The 20189-nt window shown below is 44.6% G+C and overlaps 1 protein-coding gene across 3 annotated transcripts in view; it reads left to right on the top strand.

Moving 5' to 3' along the window:
- Positions 1 to 20189, top strand: part of SEPTIN8 (septin 8) — a 311451-nt gene that overhangs the window by 278960 nt on the left and 12302 nt on the right. For 2 of the 3 annotated variants that reach the window (XM_085618057.1, XM_085618055.1), the window contains exons 8-9: positions 4804 to 4936; positions 13071 to 13261. In XM_085618057.1, the coding sequence (XP_085474183.1) occupies positions 4804 to 4936; positions 13071 to 13261 (324 nt within the window). Of the gene's footprint in view, positions 1 to 4803; positions 4937 to 13070; positions 13266 to 20189 lie in introns of those variants that run through there. The other variant, XM_085618056.1, reaches the window with a different exon arrangement.

Here is a 20189-nt window from a genome sequence, read left to right as displayed (position 1 = left end):
CCAGTGCACCCACTAGGCCATCATGAATTAAGGCCAGCTTCTCATTAAAATGCAGATCTTTAGGCTGCAAAGTTAGGAGATCCAGTTCTTCTAACTTTGGAAGTGCTATCCTGTAAATGTTACTTATAGACTCCTCTGAGTTCTGCAGTTTCCCCCACTTAACCCTGGTTCCCGGAATCATGACCCAGCTCAGAAGAGGAGGATCGCGCAGCAGCCACAGGATGCACCATCTCCATTATAAGTGCGTTGTGGTCACTGTCCGATCTAACTGTTACTTTAAAGTCCAGGACCGTTGGCCAAAGACTCATATCTACAAGGATGTAATCCAGCTTGGATTCATGGTTCTTCCTATTAAACGAGCATGCAGAGGGGATGTCAGAGATAGTACGTCCTTTACATGCCCTTAAGGAAAAATTTAATGTTAGGGACCTGATTTGCACAGCCAAAGGGGACCAGGATTTAACATACGGAGATTGGCAAGGGGGAACACCCCAAAAATCGTCTTCTGCCGTAAGTGCACCTTCCCTTAAACCTTTCAGGGGCTCAAAGTGGCAATTGAAATCCCCACCCAGCACTATCTTATAGTTATTAGGAAGAGATTCCAGAAAGCGCGCAAGATCGTCAAATAGAGGGGATTCCATATGAATACCAATAGGACGTGAGTACACGTTAAGTACTGCTAAGTTGAAACCATTAGGCCACCTGAGTAGAACACACAGTATGTCAGGCGAGAGAGTCGGTAGGCTCTCCGCAGTACACCCAATGTGACTAGCTACCCAAATCGCCAGTCCTCCAGATGACCTCCCCCTGCCAGACCAAGCTGCAGTTACTTCATAAACTGCATAACCCGCTCTGGACTGAGGTTCCCTAGCCCAGGTCTCCTGAAAGAGACAAACGTCCCTGTTATTTATCAGAGAGTCCCAATCACTCGTATCTATTTTATTGGAAATGCCGGCGACATTCCAAGAGAGAACCTTGATGACATTTTCTGGCACTTCTAATCCATAACCACCACTTTCCTCCATTATAACATCTGTAGTTGGAGATAAAGATGTATTAAGTGATATTTCAAGGGACGGTGGAGCAATAGTACAGACATTAGGAGTGAGTGAGGGGATCGGACTTGGGTTAGCATTGTTAAGACCCTGTGTACTCTTGGATAAATAAGTTACTAAGCCCTGGGAGTTAGTTGATGACAAAGTCTCCCATCGTAGTACACGGGATTCTCTGGGAGTGGTCTCTATTTTGGTTCTTGCAGGCTCTTGTCGCAGATAGCGTCAATCTACCTGTTCAAGGCAACTGTATCTATTAGGATGTATATAGTTAGCATAACTGGGGAGAACATTGCAGCTAGTCCCAAGTCTCTGTCTATGTCCATCAACAACAGAACCAACCCTGGTCCAACCGTCGTCATTATTCATATTTAAATTACTACTATTAGGATAAAAATATGAGAGGTGGACCACTTCAATAGATGTCATTCGCATGTTACCAGACCAATTACAAATGTAGGGCACAACATTTGGACTCCTAAAATTTACAATTATGCAATCCCCAGCATTATTCTTATCAGTATAACCAATCCATGGAACCCTTCTTACCAGGAGAATTTTGCCATCAAGGCTAGAAGGTAGAGGCCTGTGAATATTTAGCCAACTAGTGACCTTATTATGCAGGGAATCATATGATTCCACCGCATTTCCATATAGCATAGGAACCCCCTTCAAAACAACTGAATAAACTGCCGCCTCTGGGGGGAGGTTTACCACTTTGCGCCAGTTTTGGGAGCCAGCTTGCCTAGCTGGAGGATGGATTGCATTGTTTATTACTTTCTCTTCGGCCTGTGTATATACCGGCCCTGCTAAGTTCAACTTGCTAGAGTTTGCTATCATAGGTTGTTGTTGGTTACAAAGTGTTGTGGGGGGAGTTTTTAGCATGGGAACTGTGATAGTATTATCTATTTGGGTAGCTATAGGTAATTGAGAAGACGAGATGACAGGGTTTGTTGGTAAATTGGAGATACCAATAGAATTCCCAGCTACTCCATGCTCGGCCGTTCTTTGGCCTAAAGCTAAACCCAAAAGTCCCTTGCGTAAATCCATTAGACAAATTTCCATATTGGCCAAACGTTCTTCGAGGGGAATAAGCAATTCCTTCAGTAGAGTGCGGAGGGCCAAGAAGGTGTCCTCCTCCCCCTCACCCGAATTGTGGGGGCTAGGACGATTTTGGGCCGAAATTTGGTGGTGCAATACACCCGTTCTACGTGATGGTTTTGTCCCTTTGCTCGGTAGTTCCTTTGGGATTCCCTTAGGCCTGGAGCTGGATTTTTCACCTTTTGTGTTTTTACCTCCCGTTAAGTGAGCCCTTGTTTGATTCTTTGGAATTGCTCCCTCCCTCTCACCATGGGCATGCAGCTTCAACTCCCCATTAATGCATGCATTCTGTTTGGAAACTGCCCCTTCGGCAGAGAGCAAGGGTGTAGGGGCCATACAGAGCGGTAGGGATAATATACTGAGTTCTGCATTTCCTAAATTTTCACAATCAACGGAAGAGGAGGCAGAGCAGTTTGATGCAGGGGCAGTTGCTACTCCGTCCATAACATTCCCCCCCCCCCCCTACTACTGGTGATATAGAAACTAGAGACTTTTCAGGAGTCACAGCACGTGCAAGTGGACCCAAGGAAGATCTCCTCACCCAGTCGATTTCTTGAGAGATACGTCTTTCCAGGATGGTAATCTCATTGACAAGGAGGGAGCCAGCTTTGGCAAAGTACGTGTCAAGAGTGCCAATTGTCCTCTTACTCCGGGTTTCTCTGGTTGACATACTTACACACTGTTCCTGGTGCAGCGAGGCAACGGACAGCTCACAGGGGCCCAGGCCCTTGCTCGTCCTTGCTCGTCCTTGCTCGAACGGCCTCAAACGGCCCGCTCTTTGCCCGGTCTTTGCCCGGTCTTCGCCCCGGCGTCGTCCCGCGCGCGTCCCACTGGCGCGTAGATGTTAGGGGTTGTAAAAATAGACGATGGAAAAGGAGGAGGAGCTGGCGGGAAGAGGCCCCAGGTGCGGCGGTGATCGCCGCGCTCAGCACTCTGGTCCTCGCAGTCCTGCCAGCAAGGAAAACGCCCAGAGCAAAGTCCCTTGAAGGAGCAGGGTCCCAGTGTCCACAGGCAAGTGAATTAGGCGAGCAGCTTTTCCCCGAGCAACGATATCCTTTGCCAGCAGTTACGAGCGGAGCCCGTGGAGCGGGGACCGCAAGGTTTTTATGGCTGGTGAGGCGGGAAAATACAGTTTGCAGGAGGAGCTGGCGGGAAGAGGCCGCAGGTGCGGCGGTGATCGCCGCGCTCAGCACTCTGGTCCTCGCAGTCCCGCCAGCAAGGAAAACGCCCAGAGCAAAGTCCTTTGAAGGAGCAGGGTCCCAGTGTCCACAGGCAAGTGAATTAGGCGAGCAGCTTTTCCCCGAGCAACGATATCCTTTGCCAGCAGTTACGAGCAAGCCCCAAGCACTGGGTTCCATTTTAAATCCTGACTTTTTGTTTTTCTCAGCCATACAATAATAGCATATAATCCCTACCAATAAAGACAATGTAGGACTCCTGCACCTTGAAACCCTGCTTGACTTACGTAATATCCTGTACATTGATTTACACACCACACTTGTATGATTTATTGTGAATGTGTAATGTGTGCGTTACTTTGAGCGCTCTGACACCCTATAGCGGGATGATCAGCACTATAAAAGTATTAAATAAACAAATTAGCAAGTGCTATTCTAAATGTTTTTCGTTTAAATACCTATACATACTTATACATCTGACATTCTTGCAGTGCATGCATACCTCTTGCATATAGGTGTTGAATAAATTCAAAAAGCTGCCTCAAAATCATAGTTTCTCTTAAGTACTTGTGAAGTGATAATATGTGCGCCTTTGTTTCCCCATTGCATTGGCATCTAGGAGGTAAGGAGCAGATAGCTACCAGCAGGATTATACTCTAACAAAAGGAGGGTGGATGGTCCATTAAATGCGCCCTTTGTTTTGCGACCAAGCTGGAAATTAAAATAAAAAAGCTCCTTCGCCACTTGCACCTTGCTGCTCCTAATAGAAAGCACACCATGTGCGGGCGCTGCTAGATTGTGTCTTGGCGTGGGCAAATTACGCCAGGACCAGTTCAGCATATTTCACGGGGCCAACAGATGCCGGATCCAGCAGAATAATAGCTGCCGGATCAGGATCCGGCTGATTCCCTATTCATTCCATCACAGGTTAGTGCTGGATGCAGACCGCCAACTCCGTTTTACTTCAGATGGAAATTATTTCTGCACACGTGACCGGACAGTTTTGAATTACTTGTACCTTCTACAGCAAAAAAGTAATAGTCTAGGTTTTTGAATTTTATATTGAAGTACATTTCTTTCCCATGCCCTAACGTTTTGGGCATTTGCTCTTTCCTGGAAGGATTTAAATATCCATATAGTTTTATGGGGTAGTTGATCAAAATGTATTGGCGAATTCCTAGAAAATTGGCCCTGAAATACTGTACAAACGACCAACTCACCTAACACGCGCATTGTGCAGTTCCACAGATGTCCAAAAAGTCTGAATGACTGGCAAATGTCTGCATGTGGGTTTACCCGTAAAAGACAATATAGAATGTCCAATGTCGTACCCTAAGTAGAGTCAGTAGTATGTTTTTTAAAGTTGCCCTTTTTATTGTCCTTGGTAGTAGGTGGGTCTGATTTGGTGGCTGTTTGTGGGCTACAAGCTTCATTATTAAAAATGTAATTGCATTACTCTCTTGTGTCATCAGTCTTCAGGAAACGTACGAGGCGAAGAGGAAAGAGTTTCTTGGTGAACTGCAGAGGAAAGAGGAGGAGATGAGACAAATGTTCGTAAACAAAGTCAAAGAGACCGAAGGAGAGTTGAAAGAAAGAGAGAGGGAGGTATGTGTGTGAAACAAGAACTCTATCTCTTGGCAAATTCCAGTTGCGTAGTGGCTCATGGGTTGTTATACGTGGAGCTGTATTCTGTCAAGTATTCACATGTGCAGGGCTTAATGCAGATGGCTAAAATTGACCATTGGTAGCACTCTTTTCCGCTATTAATGCATGAAGGGCGCTATACTTTGCACGGGAATTCTAGGCACATTACAGAGCTACACTCTCCAGTGGCCACTCAACTGCTTTATTTAAGAAACCGCTTAACCAATTATTAGCCATGTTTGTAACATGCTATGTATTAGACTTGGCCTAGTTGGTGTTCTGCCTCTGTGCCTTGTTCTTCGACTCCACTGAGAACAGATGGCTGCAGTCCAGGACCATATTTTTGTCTCTTGGAATCTGGTGGAACCGGCCTGGGACACATACCTAGTTAACAGTCTTGTGCACACAACTGTTGTGCAACAAATGTTCCTGCGTGTAGCAGTCTGTTTCCAGTTGCCTGTGCTTGTAGCTGCAAAAGTACTTGAAACAGACATTCCTTCTTTGTATACTACAGAAATGCACGTGGTTACCACTGTGGGGGTAAAATCGAACAACTCTTGGTGTTTCTGCGTTAAAATGTTGCAACGCTGGGTGTGATCCTGTGCAGTGGCAGCAAAACTGAATAAATGACACACTTGGTTGCATCTTTTCATCTCTACATGGGAAGGCTAATTTATTTCTTGGAGTCTTTTTATATGGTTTTTCTACTAAAAAGGGCAAAATCTGGAACAAAGCGGTCGATAAGAAGGAAGTGAGATAGAAGCAGCAAAGGTGATCAGGAATGTGATTGGAGGACAAAAAGACATGTCCATGATACTCTAAATGTCTATTGTATTTCTCAGTTGTCTTCTGTCTCTTTAACAAGTCAAATAGACCATGTGCGTTTGTGTGAATCCTTTGCATCACTTACTTGCACTATTGCTGTCCTTTGATCTAATATTTTTGGTATTCCAAAGCCTATCTGTATGCTGTTTTATATTGACACACCGTTTAGTAAAATAGTTCACACTACATGTCGCTTTGAAATATGTACTGCAGCTTTCGAAGGCAGGAAAATGCAGCGTCTTGTAAGATCTTAGCTTTAGAGATCTGTGGTCTTATTCTGCAGGACAGTTCAATAGAAAGGCAAATGACCCAAAGTGGCATGGAGGGATATCGTAATGCTGACCCCTAGAAAGTCCTGCAGGCTAGCGTGTCGCAGTGATAACCATACAAACGATAGTTCTCCAGTATTAGGGTGTCTTTCATAGATTCACATGCTTGAATATTCCCCGTCGTCGGAGTGGGAGTCCCACGGTAAATAAAATAGCAATATATATATATATATAGTAAAATATATACATAAGTAATCATATAATTAGTGCATATAGGTGTAAAACACACATAGTGTACCTATAAGAGAAAAACTCCATAGGAGTACAATGGAGAGAGACAAAAGACCTTTGTAGTCTATCTCTGTCATTATGTAAGTCCGAACTCCAGCCAATCAGGCGTCAGCCCCTCTCTAGAACCTTCTCCTCAGAGCTTCTCACCTCAGATTTTCTACCGCACGTCGTGTGACAGGGAGTCTCCCTGAGCTCTGCTCAGTTTTTGTCAGTAAGGATGTCTTCTAGTAAGAAATCTTTGTTTAGACCATGTTCTTCATGTGGAAAGCTGCGTTTGTTCTCTGAGGACCCACACAGTAAGTGTATTTACTGTTTATATCCTGACCATGAGGTGGCAAAATGTAAATTTTGTAGAACTTTTTCTACAAAAACTCTAAAGGACAGAGAAGGCCGCCTGCTATTATGGCTACAGAGACTGAAGGACAAGGATAACCCACTCTCTGATGTGGAAAGTCTCTTTTCTGGTCGTTCTCAACCAGCCTCTAAGCGCAGTAGTGTGCAGGAGTTACCATCTCCTTTCCTGAAGAAAAAGAAGCTGGCTTTGCCTCTGACAACTGCCACCTCTGTGATCTCACCTACTGCTTTGTCGCCTAAGGGACACTGTTCTCAGGCTGCTGAGGCGTCTACTTCCCATTCCTCGGGGAAAAACTTGTCAGCCTCGTCGACGATGCTCCCGACGACGAGATCTGCTGTTTCTACCTCGTCGACGGTGACCCCGACGACGACGTCAGCTGCTTCGTCGTCGACGAGCGTTATGTCGACGTTATCCTCGTCGACGATTACCATCAGTTCTTCAAGGGCGGTGACTTCTGTTGTGCCCATTACTTCGACGTCGACGAAGAAGGTAAAGGTTCCGTCGACGAAGACTGTGTCGTCGACGAAGACGTCGTCGAGCTCGTCGACGCCCACTCCGTCGGCGAAGAAAAAGATCCCGTCGACGACACTGTCGACGGTGGTTCCGTCGACGAAAGCCTTGTCTATGAAGACCTCGACGACGGCTCCGTCGGCAGCGGCTCCGTCGACGGTGGCTCCGTCGACGGTGGCTCCGTCGACGGTGGCTATGTCGACGGTGGCTACGTCGACGGTGGCCCCGTCGACGGCGGCTCCGTCGACGGCGAATCCGACGACGGCAATTTTGTTGCCACAGACTTCGTCGACGATAATTCCGTCGACCATCATTCCGTCGACGACGGCTCCATCGACGAGTACATCTCCACAGACATTCGTAAGGGTACGAATAAGAGGTGTTGCGTCTACCCAGTCTACTTAGTTATTAAGTGCCAGGATGTCAGTAGTGAGGATGAGGATCCGGTATATATACACCAGGCCCCTCCGAAGCATAAAACGGCGACTCTTCCTTTGTCGCTCATTACTAATCTCCAACGCATGTTGGACGACTACAACCAACGGTTCCCTCTATCCCCTCAACGTTCAGAGGTTCCGTCAACCCCGGTGATTCCAGCAGTTATTCCACCGGTACCTATTGTAAATCCTGCTCCTCAGATGCCGCCTGTACCTCCACGACAGGTTCCGGAAAGGTTGTTGCCTCATTATGAGCCTGTAGAGGAAGGCCCTCAGGACACAGAAGAGGGTGAAATCCCAGATGATGATGGGGATGTAGATGACAATGATGATGATATGGCGGAGTGGGACAATTACCAGGCACAAACACCATCCCCCTCACAGATAGTAACAGGGGATTCACCTCCAGTGGACATAGCCAATTTTCACCAACTGATGGAAAGGGCATCACACCGTTTTAAGTTAACAACGGAGCGCAGGGAGGAAGATTGCTTCCTTTATGATTTCAAGAATCAACCTTACAAACAGACTCATGCTATTCCCATAGTTGAGTTTATTTGGGAAGAAGGCAAGAAATTAATGCAGACACCGAATACCTTGCCAGCACAGGTGCCTCGATTAGAAAAGAAATATAAGGCACCAATAGGAACCCCAGCATGCCTCACGGGTCAGGCTAAACCGGAGTCGGTCGTTACGCAGGCAGCGCAACGTAAGGCGAAAAATCCGGCATCTTCTATCACCTCGCCTCCGGATCGTGACGGACGTCGGATGGATGCCATAGGGCGTAAATTCTCTTCTATGGCCTCTACTGTGGTTAGAGCAGCTAATGCCTTGGCCATCCTGGGACGATATGACAGACAAGTTTGGGCTGATATTTCGGATGTGGTTCAGGAGTTACCAGAGCCATCTAAAGTGGAGGCAATGAAGTTGCTCCAAGAGGGAGAAGCGGCATCGGCGGAAATAATCGATTGTGCAGTAGACATCGCCTGCATGGGTTTCCGTCAGCTTGCCGGAGAGGCTGTTCTGCGTAGGCAAGGATGGTTAAAATCAACATCCTTTCGTCAGGAGGTTCAGTCCATGATCCTTAACATGGCATATGACGGCGAGTCATTATTTGGGAGCCACGTCGATGAAGCTCTACAGTCCATAAAGCAGGACACTGAAACAGCTAGATCACTAGGAAACCTTCAATTTCAGCGGAGTAATTTTCGTGGTGCACGCGGACGCGGCACCTCCTCAAGTTTTCGACGAGACAATAAACAATACAAACCTTACAATCAAGGGTCCAACCGTTACTCTTATGGCCAGCAACAGCAAACATCACGGCAGCAAACCTCCAAGTCATATAGAGGAAAATCCTCATACAGAGGAACCGCATCAAAGAGACAGTGACTGTTACCAGACGGACAAGGTTGGAGGTCGAATCTCTCTGTTCTTTTCCCAATGGTCCTCCATCTCAAGGGACCGTTGGGTTTTGGACATTGTGAAGAAGGGACACGCCTTAGAATTCACCAAATTCCCTCCTCCCACTCCACCCTCCGGACCGCCACCAGCTCACATGAAAGAACTGTTGCATCAAGTACGACTTTTAAGGCAAAAAGGAGCTATAGAACTGGTACCAGTGTCTCAGAAGGGAAAAGGTTTTTATTCCCGGTTCTTTTTGATCACAAAGAAAAACGGAGAGTGGAGGCCCATCCTCGATCTAAGAGCACTAAACAAATATATAAAGAGCCAATCCTTCCGTATGATGACGCTAGTAGACATCTTGCGCTTACTCTTGCAGGAAGATTTTCTGGCGACGATAGATCTCCAGGATGCCTATTTTCATATCCCTATTTTACAGCGGCATCGAAGGTTCCTGCGTTTTCGAGTGGGTCAACACGATTACCAATTCAAAGTGTTACCATTTGGTCTGCGCTCGGCCCCTCGAGTGTTCACGAAGGTACTAGCTCCAGTAATAGCGTTTTTGCGCCTCCAGGGAGTGCAAATATTTCCATACCTGGACGATTTTCTCCTGAAATCTCAGTTAAGCACTCACCTGCGACAACACACTCTTCTGTGCCAGAACGTGTTTCGCTCTTTAGGCCTGTCCGTAAATGCAGAAAAATCCCAACTTCATCCGTACCAACAAAGAGATTTTCTGGGTGCAACTCTGGAAACTGTGTCAGCAAAGGCATTCCTCTCCCAGGAGCGTCTCAAAAAGATGCTGCGACTGGTGGCTCTGATCAGATCAAGAGAGTCAGTTTCTGTGAGACTATTAAAATCATTTCTGGGGATGGCGTCATCATCCATTGCCTTGATCCCTCATTGCCGGCTGAGGACACGTCCTATACAGGAAGCTCTGGATGCTCAGTGGCGTCAGGTAACGGGATCTTTCCACGACATGATATGTGTCACAGATCAGATGAAGTCAGCACTCGCATGGTGGGCAATTCCAGCCAACTTGACGGAAGGCATGTCCTTTCTGTCGCTGCCACCGGACAGAACACTCACAACAGACGCCTCATTGGAAGGATGGGGCGCACATTTGGAGGACCTCTCTGTGAAGGGAAGATGGTCCACACATCAAAGATCTTGGCACATCAACAAGTTGGAGCTCATGGCGATTTTTCTGGCTCTAAAATCATTTCTGCCTTTGCTCCAAGGAGAGTCAGTGCTAATACAGACAGACAACACAACCTGTATGCACTATGTCAACAAACAGGGCGGAACAAGATCCCCAAGTCTCTCCAGGTTAGCTCAAAGAATTTGGGACTGGTCTCTCAGTCTTCAGATCATGCTTACGGCAGTACACCTGCCAGGAGTATCCAATGTCCTAGCGGATTCCCTGAGCAGGTCCTCCTCGTCGACCCACGAGTGGGAGTTACACCAACCCACTCTAGAGAGGATATTCCAACTATGGGGCCGTCCGCAACTCAATCTCTTTGCTACGCCGGAGAACCGGAAATGCCGAAATTACGCAAGCTGGCATCCCCACAAGGAATCACAAGGGAATGCCCTTTTGATAAACTGGTGCAATCTATTTGCGTACGCCTTTCCTCCAATACCCCTCATACCTCGGGTTCTTTGGAAGATGAGGAGACAACCTTGCCACCTGATCCTAATAGCCCCGCGCTGGCCACGGCAAGCGTGGTTCTCAGAACTGCTCCTCCTGTCCCAATGCCAACCAATCCTCCTGCAACATCGGACGGATCTGCTCACAATGAGCGAAGGGAGAATTTGTCATCCAAATCCCTCCTCACTGAGCTTATCAGCCTGGAACCTGAACACCATGAGTTCGCCCACCTAGACATCCCGCAGGATTGTAGGGATATTTTGGCCCAGGCAAGAGCACCTTCTACAATCAGGACGTACAAGTTTAAATGGAAACGATTCTGCCATTGGTGTGCTGCTAACGGAGTCCATCCGATACATTCCACGGCAGAGCAATTGCTACCATTCTTCTTGCACCTAGCCAGTTCTGGACTGTCGCATGCAACCCTAAGGGTTTTTCTAGCAGCCATTTCCCGTTTCCGGCAAGATGGATCAAGTTCCCTTTGTTCCTCAAGAATAATCCGCCAATTCTTTAAGGGTCTATTCCGGAAATTTCCGCCAGTTCGGCGTCCTCCTCCGTTGTGGCACCTCAACGTTGTGTTAGCACAATTGATGAGACCTCCGTTCGAGCCCATTCACAAGGCCGACCTAAAATATCTCACTTGGAAAGTAGCTCTACTTCTGGCACTAACGTCTTCTCGTCGTGTCAGTGACATCCATGCTTTTACCATCAAACCTCCGTTCCTGCAGTTCAAACCGGATGCTGCAGTGTTACGCACCAATCCATCATTTCTACCCAAGGTGCCTACTGACTTTCACATTAATGAGCCAGTAATATTAAAGACCTTTTTTGCCAATCCTCAGACACCTGCAGAACAAAGATTACATTCTTTGGACGTCAAGCGGTGTCTTAAGTTCTACATCAGTAAGACAGCTTCTTTCAGGAAATCCGATCAACTTTTTATAGCATATGGACGCTGTCATAAAGGACGTCAGGTTACTAAACCAACGATTGCACGCTGGATCTCGGCAGCTATTGTCTTCTGCCACCAAAGGGCAAATAAACCTCTGCAGTCTCCAGTGAGGGCACACTCCACTAGGGCAGTATCATCATCTACTGCCTTATTTGCTGGAGTATCTTTGCAACACATCTGCAGAGCAGCTACGTGGTCGACCAGACACACGTTTACTAAGCACTACTGCTTGGCAACTTTAAGCGAGGAGGATGCTGCAGTGGGACAGGCAGTGCTGCGCAATCTTTTTAAGTAAGGTGAGCCTCTTCCTCCCGCCTCCATATTGTTTCCATATATATTATGCATTTACAATGTTACAGTTGTTCAATACTGTTTTTATGCATAAGAAGATTGATTATCTATATATGTTGAATCTATTTTGGCATGGAAACAATGGTGATTGTTACTGCTAGCTATTCTATATTCAAGCATGTGAATCTATGAAAGACACCCTAATACTGGAGAAGAACAATTGTTACTTACCTGTAAACAGGTGGTTCTCCAGTATTGGTGTCTTTCATAGATTCACATGCGACCCTCCCTCCTCCCTTCAGAGGCCCTCTTCTCCTCATGCACTTCACAGTCACTCTTGTGCTACGAAAATCTGAGGTGAGAAGCTCTAAGGAGAAGGTTCTAGAGAGGGGCTGACGCCTGATTGGCTGGAGTTCGGACTTACATAATGACAGAGATAGACTACAAAGGTCTTTTGTCTCTCTCCATTGTATTCCTATGGAGTTTTTCTCTTATAGGTACACTGTGTGTTTTACACCTATATGCACTAATTATATGATTACTTATGTATATATTTTACTATATATATATATATATATATATATATATTGCTATTTTATTTACCGTGGGACTCCCACTCCGACGACGGGGAATATTCAAGCATGTGAATCTATGAAAGACACCAATACTGGAGAACCACCTGTTTACAGGTAAGTAACAATTGTTCGTCTTTTACCTTGCTATAGCACTGCATACACAAAAGACAACTATGTGAGTTCCTTGCAATCCTATCTTAAATAATTAAAACTCCTATAGGCACATAAGCCCACTGCAGCAGTAATTGCAAAAGTGTTATAACTGCAAGAGAGACACAACTCTTGGGTAGGCCTGCCTTGGCGTGCAGGTGTGCCTGCAGCAGTGCGGTTTGCAAGAAAGGTTGTTAGGCAGACTTGCTAAAGTTCTAAGGCGATCTGGTAAGACTGCTGCAGTACGTACTTTAAAGAAGACAAGCAGGTAGGCATGCTGCAGTTTTGGCTGCAACCAAATGACCGCTTGCTGTTCTACCTGCATGGTAGATTGTACGACAGGAGTCATGCTGCAATGCTAACTGGTTGTGTGCTCCCTGTTTAGCTTCAAGAAAAGTTTGAACATTTAAAGAGGATACATCAAGAAGAGAAGAGGAAGGTGGAAGAGAAGAGGCGAGAACAGGAGGAAGAAATGAATGCATTCAACAGAAGGAAAGTTGCAATGGAAACCTTGCAATCGCAAACTCTGCAAGCAACTTCACAGCAGCCTCTAAAGAAGGACAAAGACAAGAAAAAGTAAGCATTTTATTTACTCCCCTTCTCTTTTTCTCACTATCCGTAATTTTTCTGATTTTATTTTCCCGAATTATTTTAGCATTTTGTTTTTATTCTTCTAAATACATCTGCAGCCAATACTTGCAGTGCAATGTCCACTATCTGTACTCGCCAGCCAAGCCTAGTTATTAATAATGTAATATCACTAATGTTATCAAAAACAACATCTTAAATTAATCTCTTCACTAAAATTTATAACTACGCTTATTGACAAACAGTAACATGCACAAAATTGCAAAGTTCTCCTCTTTTTGGTACAGATTAGCAAATAGTGTACGGTCATAGTTCCTGCTGCTCAAAGCAAAATATTTTATGCTTGAAGAAAACACGTACCAGAAGGCACATAATGGACGAGTTCTTGTAATTAAAAGGCCTACAACCCCATAGTTTTGGTTACAAAATAAATTATTAAAAATTGATTTTGGGATTTGACACAAGAAATGTTCATTATCTTTATGGTCTATAAGTTACTCAGTGCGTTGATTGGGAAGGTGTCAGTGTAGTGTATTCCATTTGTACTCTCTGGATTTATTTTAAAGCATCAAGTGCCAAGTTACTCTTATATGTGGGCAATGAATTAAACCCTGGTTCACTCTTGAGGTGAGTATTTTGAAGCAATGTGTCGGACAAAAAGAAACTTGAAAAATTGAAACAATCACTCCCTAATAGGGCTATAAGTGCTTTTAATGCAGCGGATTGAGGAGTAAGTACGTACGTAAAAATGTCAATAGTATGCTTTTTTCCACTGAAGACTAAATGGGGGGAATTGCAGATGACCCATGACCCATTCAACGGCAACCCAGCCTGTAGACTAAGAGGGCAGTGATGCAGAAATAGCCACGTTTTAGTAGGCATTATAGAAGAGAAGACGGTCTTAGCTGGCCAGGACAGAAAAAGTGTATGAGACAAAACAAGTGTACTTGAGGCAGGTGTGTCCTGCAAGCCACGGGAAAGGGAAAATAAAGGTCCCTAGGGCCTGAATTGGAATCCAGTGTTTCTGGATGGAAAAGCTCAACCAACTAATGCAGCATGCTTCATCGTAGGCTTCCTCACTCCACTCTGGTAAGATGATGCTACTAGGGTGGGCAAAAGAGGGAATACCTGATAAAAAAAATATTCTCCTGGATAATTCAGGGATCTAGATATCAGACATAAAAATACCTCTGGTAAACCTGAAGGATATCCCTTTATTTTTAGGTATCCTAGGTATGATTAAAAGATTATATGGGGATGTTATAGGTACTATCGCCTTCCCATTCACTGGTTTGTCAACATGTTTCTGCCCAGTTCATTGCCAATGTGGATGTGAAGGCCAGTCATCGGGGCTGAGGATCCCTATCTAGCTACACAAAACTTCATGCAGGTGAGATTGGGATTTCCTACCTTCACTTAAAGATTTGTATATACTTAAGAATAGATAAACCAATCAAGGAATTAGAGATTGAATCATTTTGATTGCACAATGTCATCTTTTTAGTATAAAACATACTGTCAGCACAGCGTAATCTGTGGTATATCGCTGCAACCACAAGGCCGAATAGCACACATGAATTTGCAAAGCTGTTAGGAGACAAAAAAACAAGCACACAATCATGCATATAAACTTACACGACTGAGGGCAGTGTTGAACATAATCGTCTATTCTCAAGAGTGGCAGTTCAAAATATTGGTGGTTCCTCTTAGGTCAGAGTTATGGGTATTAGTGTATTTATATCAATTACCAACTGAATGCATTTATATTTATGGTAGGATCTCTTATTGATAATGCAATCAGAAGCGCGTAATTAATACTTAAAGTAATGCTCAAATACTATTGCAGGGAAGTCGTGCTATTTAAAAGGCCTCTCAAAAGAAAACGCAAGCCTACTTTAGTTTAACCCTATTATTGTCCCATTGCTAATTCCTAGTGTGATGCTGAAAGCAGCAGCAAACAATCGCGTATCTTTTGCAATAAAATAACAAAACTTCAAGGAACATCTCCAGTTACCTATTTGTCTCCCTGGAGAGCCGAACTCTTACCTATCACGGGTGGCGCCTGGTAAATAAAGAGTGAGCTGCCATGTTTAGGAGGAGTTGCTGTGTAAATACTGGTGCATGTGGGGACCGCATGAGAAATATACTCTGTTTATTGGCTCATCGGTCCTGCGATATCATGGGAAATGTAGTCATTGCAATCGCGTCCCAGTGTTTGTCTCAAAATAAAGGGGCAGGTTTGTTGACAAACTACATTGTTTAACCTTGACAATGAAGGGTAAGAATTAATATGAGCCAAGAAGCAGGTATTTTTTTATTTGTAAGCATGGTATGGTCTGAGACATCGGTTCATACCTAGGACATGTGCGTGTCAATCTTCATGTATTTATAAAAAATACCATACACAGAGGGATAAAATATTGATGTCCGTCACCACAAAGAATAGGAACTCAGTGCCAAGTAGTACCACTAAATAATAGAAAGAAGAGCAGCGGTAGAAAAACTATCATCAGTCAATGATTATAATCTACACCTGGCAACAGAGGGGTCATGGGGATAGAGGGATTGGCCCTGGATAATTTTATAGCTTAATCCTCCCGTGGTCAGATGGTGTCAGGCTCCTTAACTCTCCAAGCTAATACAGGTTCTGCAAAGCTATATGACTGCTATACAGGTCCTATCATATTATGGCTGTTGAGACTGAAGAATCAAGAGCCAGCTTTTTTTAAGCGGTGACCAAATGATGTAATCATTACGACCAAATTTGTCAGTTCGTAATCCGTATATCCAACGTTGTTCAAACCGGAGAAGGTTTAGTCCTATCAAAGTAGGATCTTTGCAATTTCTCAATTATTGACCATTCTCTGCCATCAGCACAATAGTCCATATCAGGGTAGTCTTTGGCTAATTTTGTATTGTTCTTTTTGCATCTGATCGTACTCCGGTGCTCGGTAATCCAAGTTTTTACTTTCCTGGAGGTCATACCGATATAAATCAGACTGCACGGACATTTAATCATGTAAATCGCATTAGTAGTCCTGGGTTTAGGAAACCCCTTGAGTTGCCAAGTTGTTTCAAGGTCCTTCTTCAGTTGTGTATTTTTGTTTGTGAATTGATAGACCCCACAGGTGCCACAGGGAAAATGACCTTTAACAGGGGAGTTATTCCAAAGCGTCAATGGTTGCTTGGTCTTAATTGGTTTCTTTGGTCGAGTGTGGACCAATGTGTCAAGTAGACTGTTTCCTCGCCGGATAGAGAACATAGGCTTTTCAAACTGAAAACCACCTGAGTTCAGTGTGCTTCATTGTATTGAGGACTGTCTTCAGCTCATGGGCGTTAGGACTAAATGTAGTTACACAGATCAGTTTTTCCAAATCATTTTCTTTTTCTTGAGTTGGTAGTTGCTGTTCTCTATTGTTATTAGCTGCCCTTTTTTTGAGCTTTATTACTAATTCAAACTGGATAATGTTTTCTTTCAGCTTCTCCATAAGTTTCATGGCATGTTTCTCGAGCGTTCCTTTGTTTGAGAATTTGCGTGTGAGATATAGATATTGCCCCACAGGAAGATTTTCCCTTCATGAATGTGAATTAAAGCTTTCAAATTGTAATAGGTTCTTTCTGTGCGTAGTTTCATAGAATTGTTCGGTGATCGTAAGGTCTAGGAATGGTAATTATGGTCAGGACAGAGAATACTCCCCACCCCCTACTAGAATACCTAGGAGTAATACTTCACTGCACTGCTCAGCTGGAGTCTTTCTCATCCACCGGGTACCCCTGTGTCTCAAAAATTCTACCATAACTATGTTTGTTTAAAATAGAGCTGATTGAGGTTCTTAGCTCAGCTTAATAACGGGCAGGTTTTTAATACTCGATTTAGAGAGGAAACCTTGTTAAGTATATTTGTGTCATTAATTAGAGCACTGTGGCCATACAATCTAATGTTGGGATAAGGCTTGCAAGGTCTGTCTAGTCTGCTCTTTAGCCTTAACTGTGTAGCTAGAGAACCACTAATGAATAATTTTCAATACCTATTCATTTTTATACACGTGTAGTGTGGGTAACTGCGCAAGCATACTTAATACCTGAATTGTCATTCATACTGTTAATAATGATGCAGGTCTCCCTTTGTCTTTGGAACACTTGTTTACGATGCTCTGTAGAGCTTTGAGCTGGGCCACGAATTATGTGGCAGGAGAGGGCCAAATTATGTGGCAGGGTTGAATCATTCATGCAGCAAGAAAAGGCAAATTATGCAGCATATTTTGTAATAGTATTACTTCATTAGTTCGTCATTTTGAAACTTGGTAACACTGTCTGGGCATTGATTGCACGTCATTGTAATGTAATGAGATACTTATAAAGCGCTGACTGTCACTCCGCAAGGAGCATCCTGGCGCTGGTTGGAGGTGAGAGGGTGCCCGGGGAATCCTAAATGCGGGAGAGACAGATTCCCCAGGCTCCCTCTCACTTCCAACCAGCGCCAGAATGCTCCTTTCGGAGTGACATTGGTACCAGTTTAATACCCAAATCTAGTAATAAGCAAGAGAAAGGTGACCAATCCAGCTTTGTAAAGAGCCTTCCACGTTTTTGGTAACTTACGAACAGTTTGAGCTAGAAACAAAATTCTATTTTTGTTCAAATCTTTAGATTATGCAGCAGATGATGGATTATGCGCGCAGGCAGCAATTGTATAATTATGCTAAGATTGCAGTGGCCTTAGGTCTGACACGGCATCTTCTCAGATCTAACACCTTTTCTCAACCGTAAAGGCTCAATGAGAATGTTACTATACATATGCTGCAATGAAAACTTGTATTGCACTGTGTTGTTTAATCTTTTTATGCAATAAAGACTTTAAAAACAACAACAACAAAAAGATTGCAGCGGCCGCACAATTGAATGATTCCAGTTGCCCTGGCTATGAGTGATGTTTCCAGGCCCGACCTGTCTACCAAAGCGCCCTGCTCAGCGTTGTACACCCATTCAAACAGTGCTTGTAGGGTCTATATGATCAGTTTCATCTGTATATAAAACCACACATTTCAGCCTCTTCCTCTCTTGAAGCTCGGCCGCAAGGCCCACAATCATTTGAAAAAGCACCTTCATCTTTGCTAAAACTAGATGTCCTGCAAAACACTCCATACAATATACTGGAGAAGAGGTGTGGTGCAGCGGCCAGGCTGGCTGACTCCGGAACAATAGGGGATCACCGTTCGATCCCTGGCACTGGCTGCACGTTAGCCCAGCACCTTGTGACTCTGGGCAATAGCTCGTTTAATCTTCCAGACGGCCCCCAGCGCCAAGACACCTCTCCGGAGGTAGCTGTGCGCTTTACAAATGCTGGTATTATTATCATTATTATTATTATTAATGTCCCAGTTGATTCAAACACAAATTCTTGGACTAAATGCTCAGTGTGACCTTATACCTTCAAAGCTTTGCACCTAAAATTGTGTTAACTGACGGCTGTTACATGTGGCCAGAGGGACCCAACAACAAACCTGGAACAGAACTTTGCATGCGCCGGTATGCACTCAAATTGTTGATGGTCCCACACAGATATCAGATCAAGAGCTTGATGTTCTTTTCTCCAGTAACATTTAACAGGATAATGTTCAGATTCAACCTCTGATTTGGACAGACCACTCCTTCCTATCCCCAGCATGTGGTGCAAAGCAGAGCCTCATAAAATATCTTTGTACCTGATCCCATAGTATCCTTTCAAGAAAAAAAAAAAGAGGGGCGAGTCTCGGAGAGTGATGGGTTCTGCACTTAAAGCTGCACCAAACCTGCTGCATTTTAGGGAGCTGCTTAAAACTGATGTCAAGAAAGCAGCCATACTCGGAGTCCACTATCAAGAATGTAGATACTGGTGCTCCCCTCACTCGACACATCTCTCTTCCCTGTCCACTGTTCTGTTAACCCCCCTTTTATTTCTGAATATTTCAGCGCACCAAAGTTGTAGTGCGTTGCAGTCAGAGGCCACAGGGGCTCAGCTCACAACCTAATCTGTTTGACCTTCACTTCACATATGTTCCATTTTGCCTGTACACTGCCTAAAATACCTTTGTCTCCCAAGTATAACTCATGCTCCACCGTTTACCACCAGCGTGCTAAGCCACTATGCTGAGATGCATTAAAAAAACAATAATTGCAGACCCGGAGACCCCAAAATAACTGTCGCAGATTGACCAGCAGTATGCCTTACATACATTTCTGTTATCCTCATATACTCTGCATTACAAATGCACTGCCATACAGACATAGGACTGCATGTGTTGCACCATCTTGTTTCCTACATTATTTTTTTAATTATGTTAATATAGATTTGATTTTAGCAGCAGTAGTTCACAGTCAATGTCAGTTACTACAGAGTGTAGTTGGTAGGATAACATCAAATCAGAGGGGAAAGCATACCATTAGATGGAAAACCGGATACCCTCCACAACCAAAATGTATGTGAAAATATCATATGAGAAACCATGATGGAATAAGCTAAAGCATAGAAAAATGGTAAAACATAGAGGGGTATGTGAGGCTGCTAACCTGTCAAAGTATGAGAATGTATAACAAACTGGGCAGGAACGAGAGGACAAGGGGTACGCTGGTGAGCCGGAATGGCTCTAGAAGCCTATCGTTCAGGATGGGAGGGAGAAACTGATGATCTGTATGACGAGGTGGGAAAGCTATCAAATAGGGGTTCCCGTGATGGACGAGTCGGGTCCTGGCGTGAAGTAAATGGGCAGAGGTGTCATAAAGAGAAGAAAGAGGTGGAAACATGACCCTCCAATCGCAATATGACCATGCAGGCGGGAGTAGTGGGGCCTAGGTAATCTAGTAAGGTGAGGAGGGGCTCGGGAGAAAGAGGCACTCTCATTGTATGTTTCCATAGGCTTTGACAGGAGCCTTTCCAGGT

This window comes from Triturus cristatus, chromosome 7, assembly GCF_964204655.1.
Source record: "Triturus cristatus chromosome 7, aTriCri1.1, whole genome shotgun sequence".
Classification (NCBI taxonomy): Eukaryota; Metazoa; Chordata; class Amphibia; order Caudata; family Salamandridae; genus Triturus; species Triturus cristatus.
The sequence above is the reverse complement of the archived record's forward strand: the minus strand, read 5'-3'. Positions and strand labels throughout refer to the sequence as shown.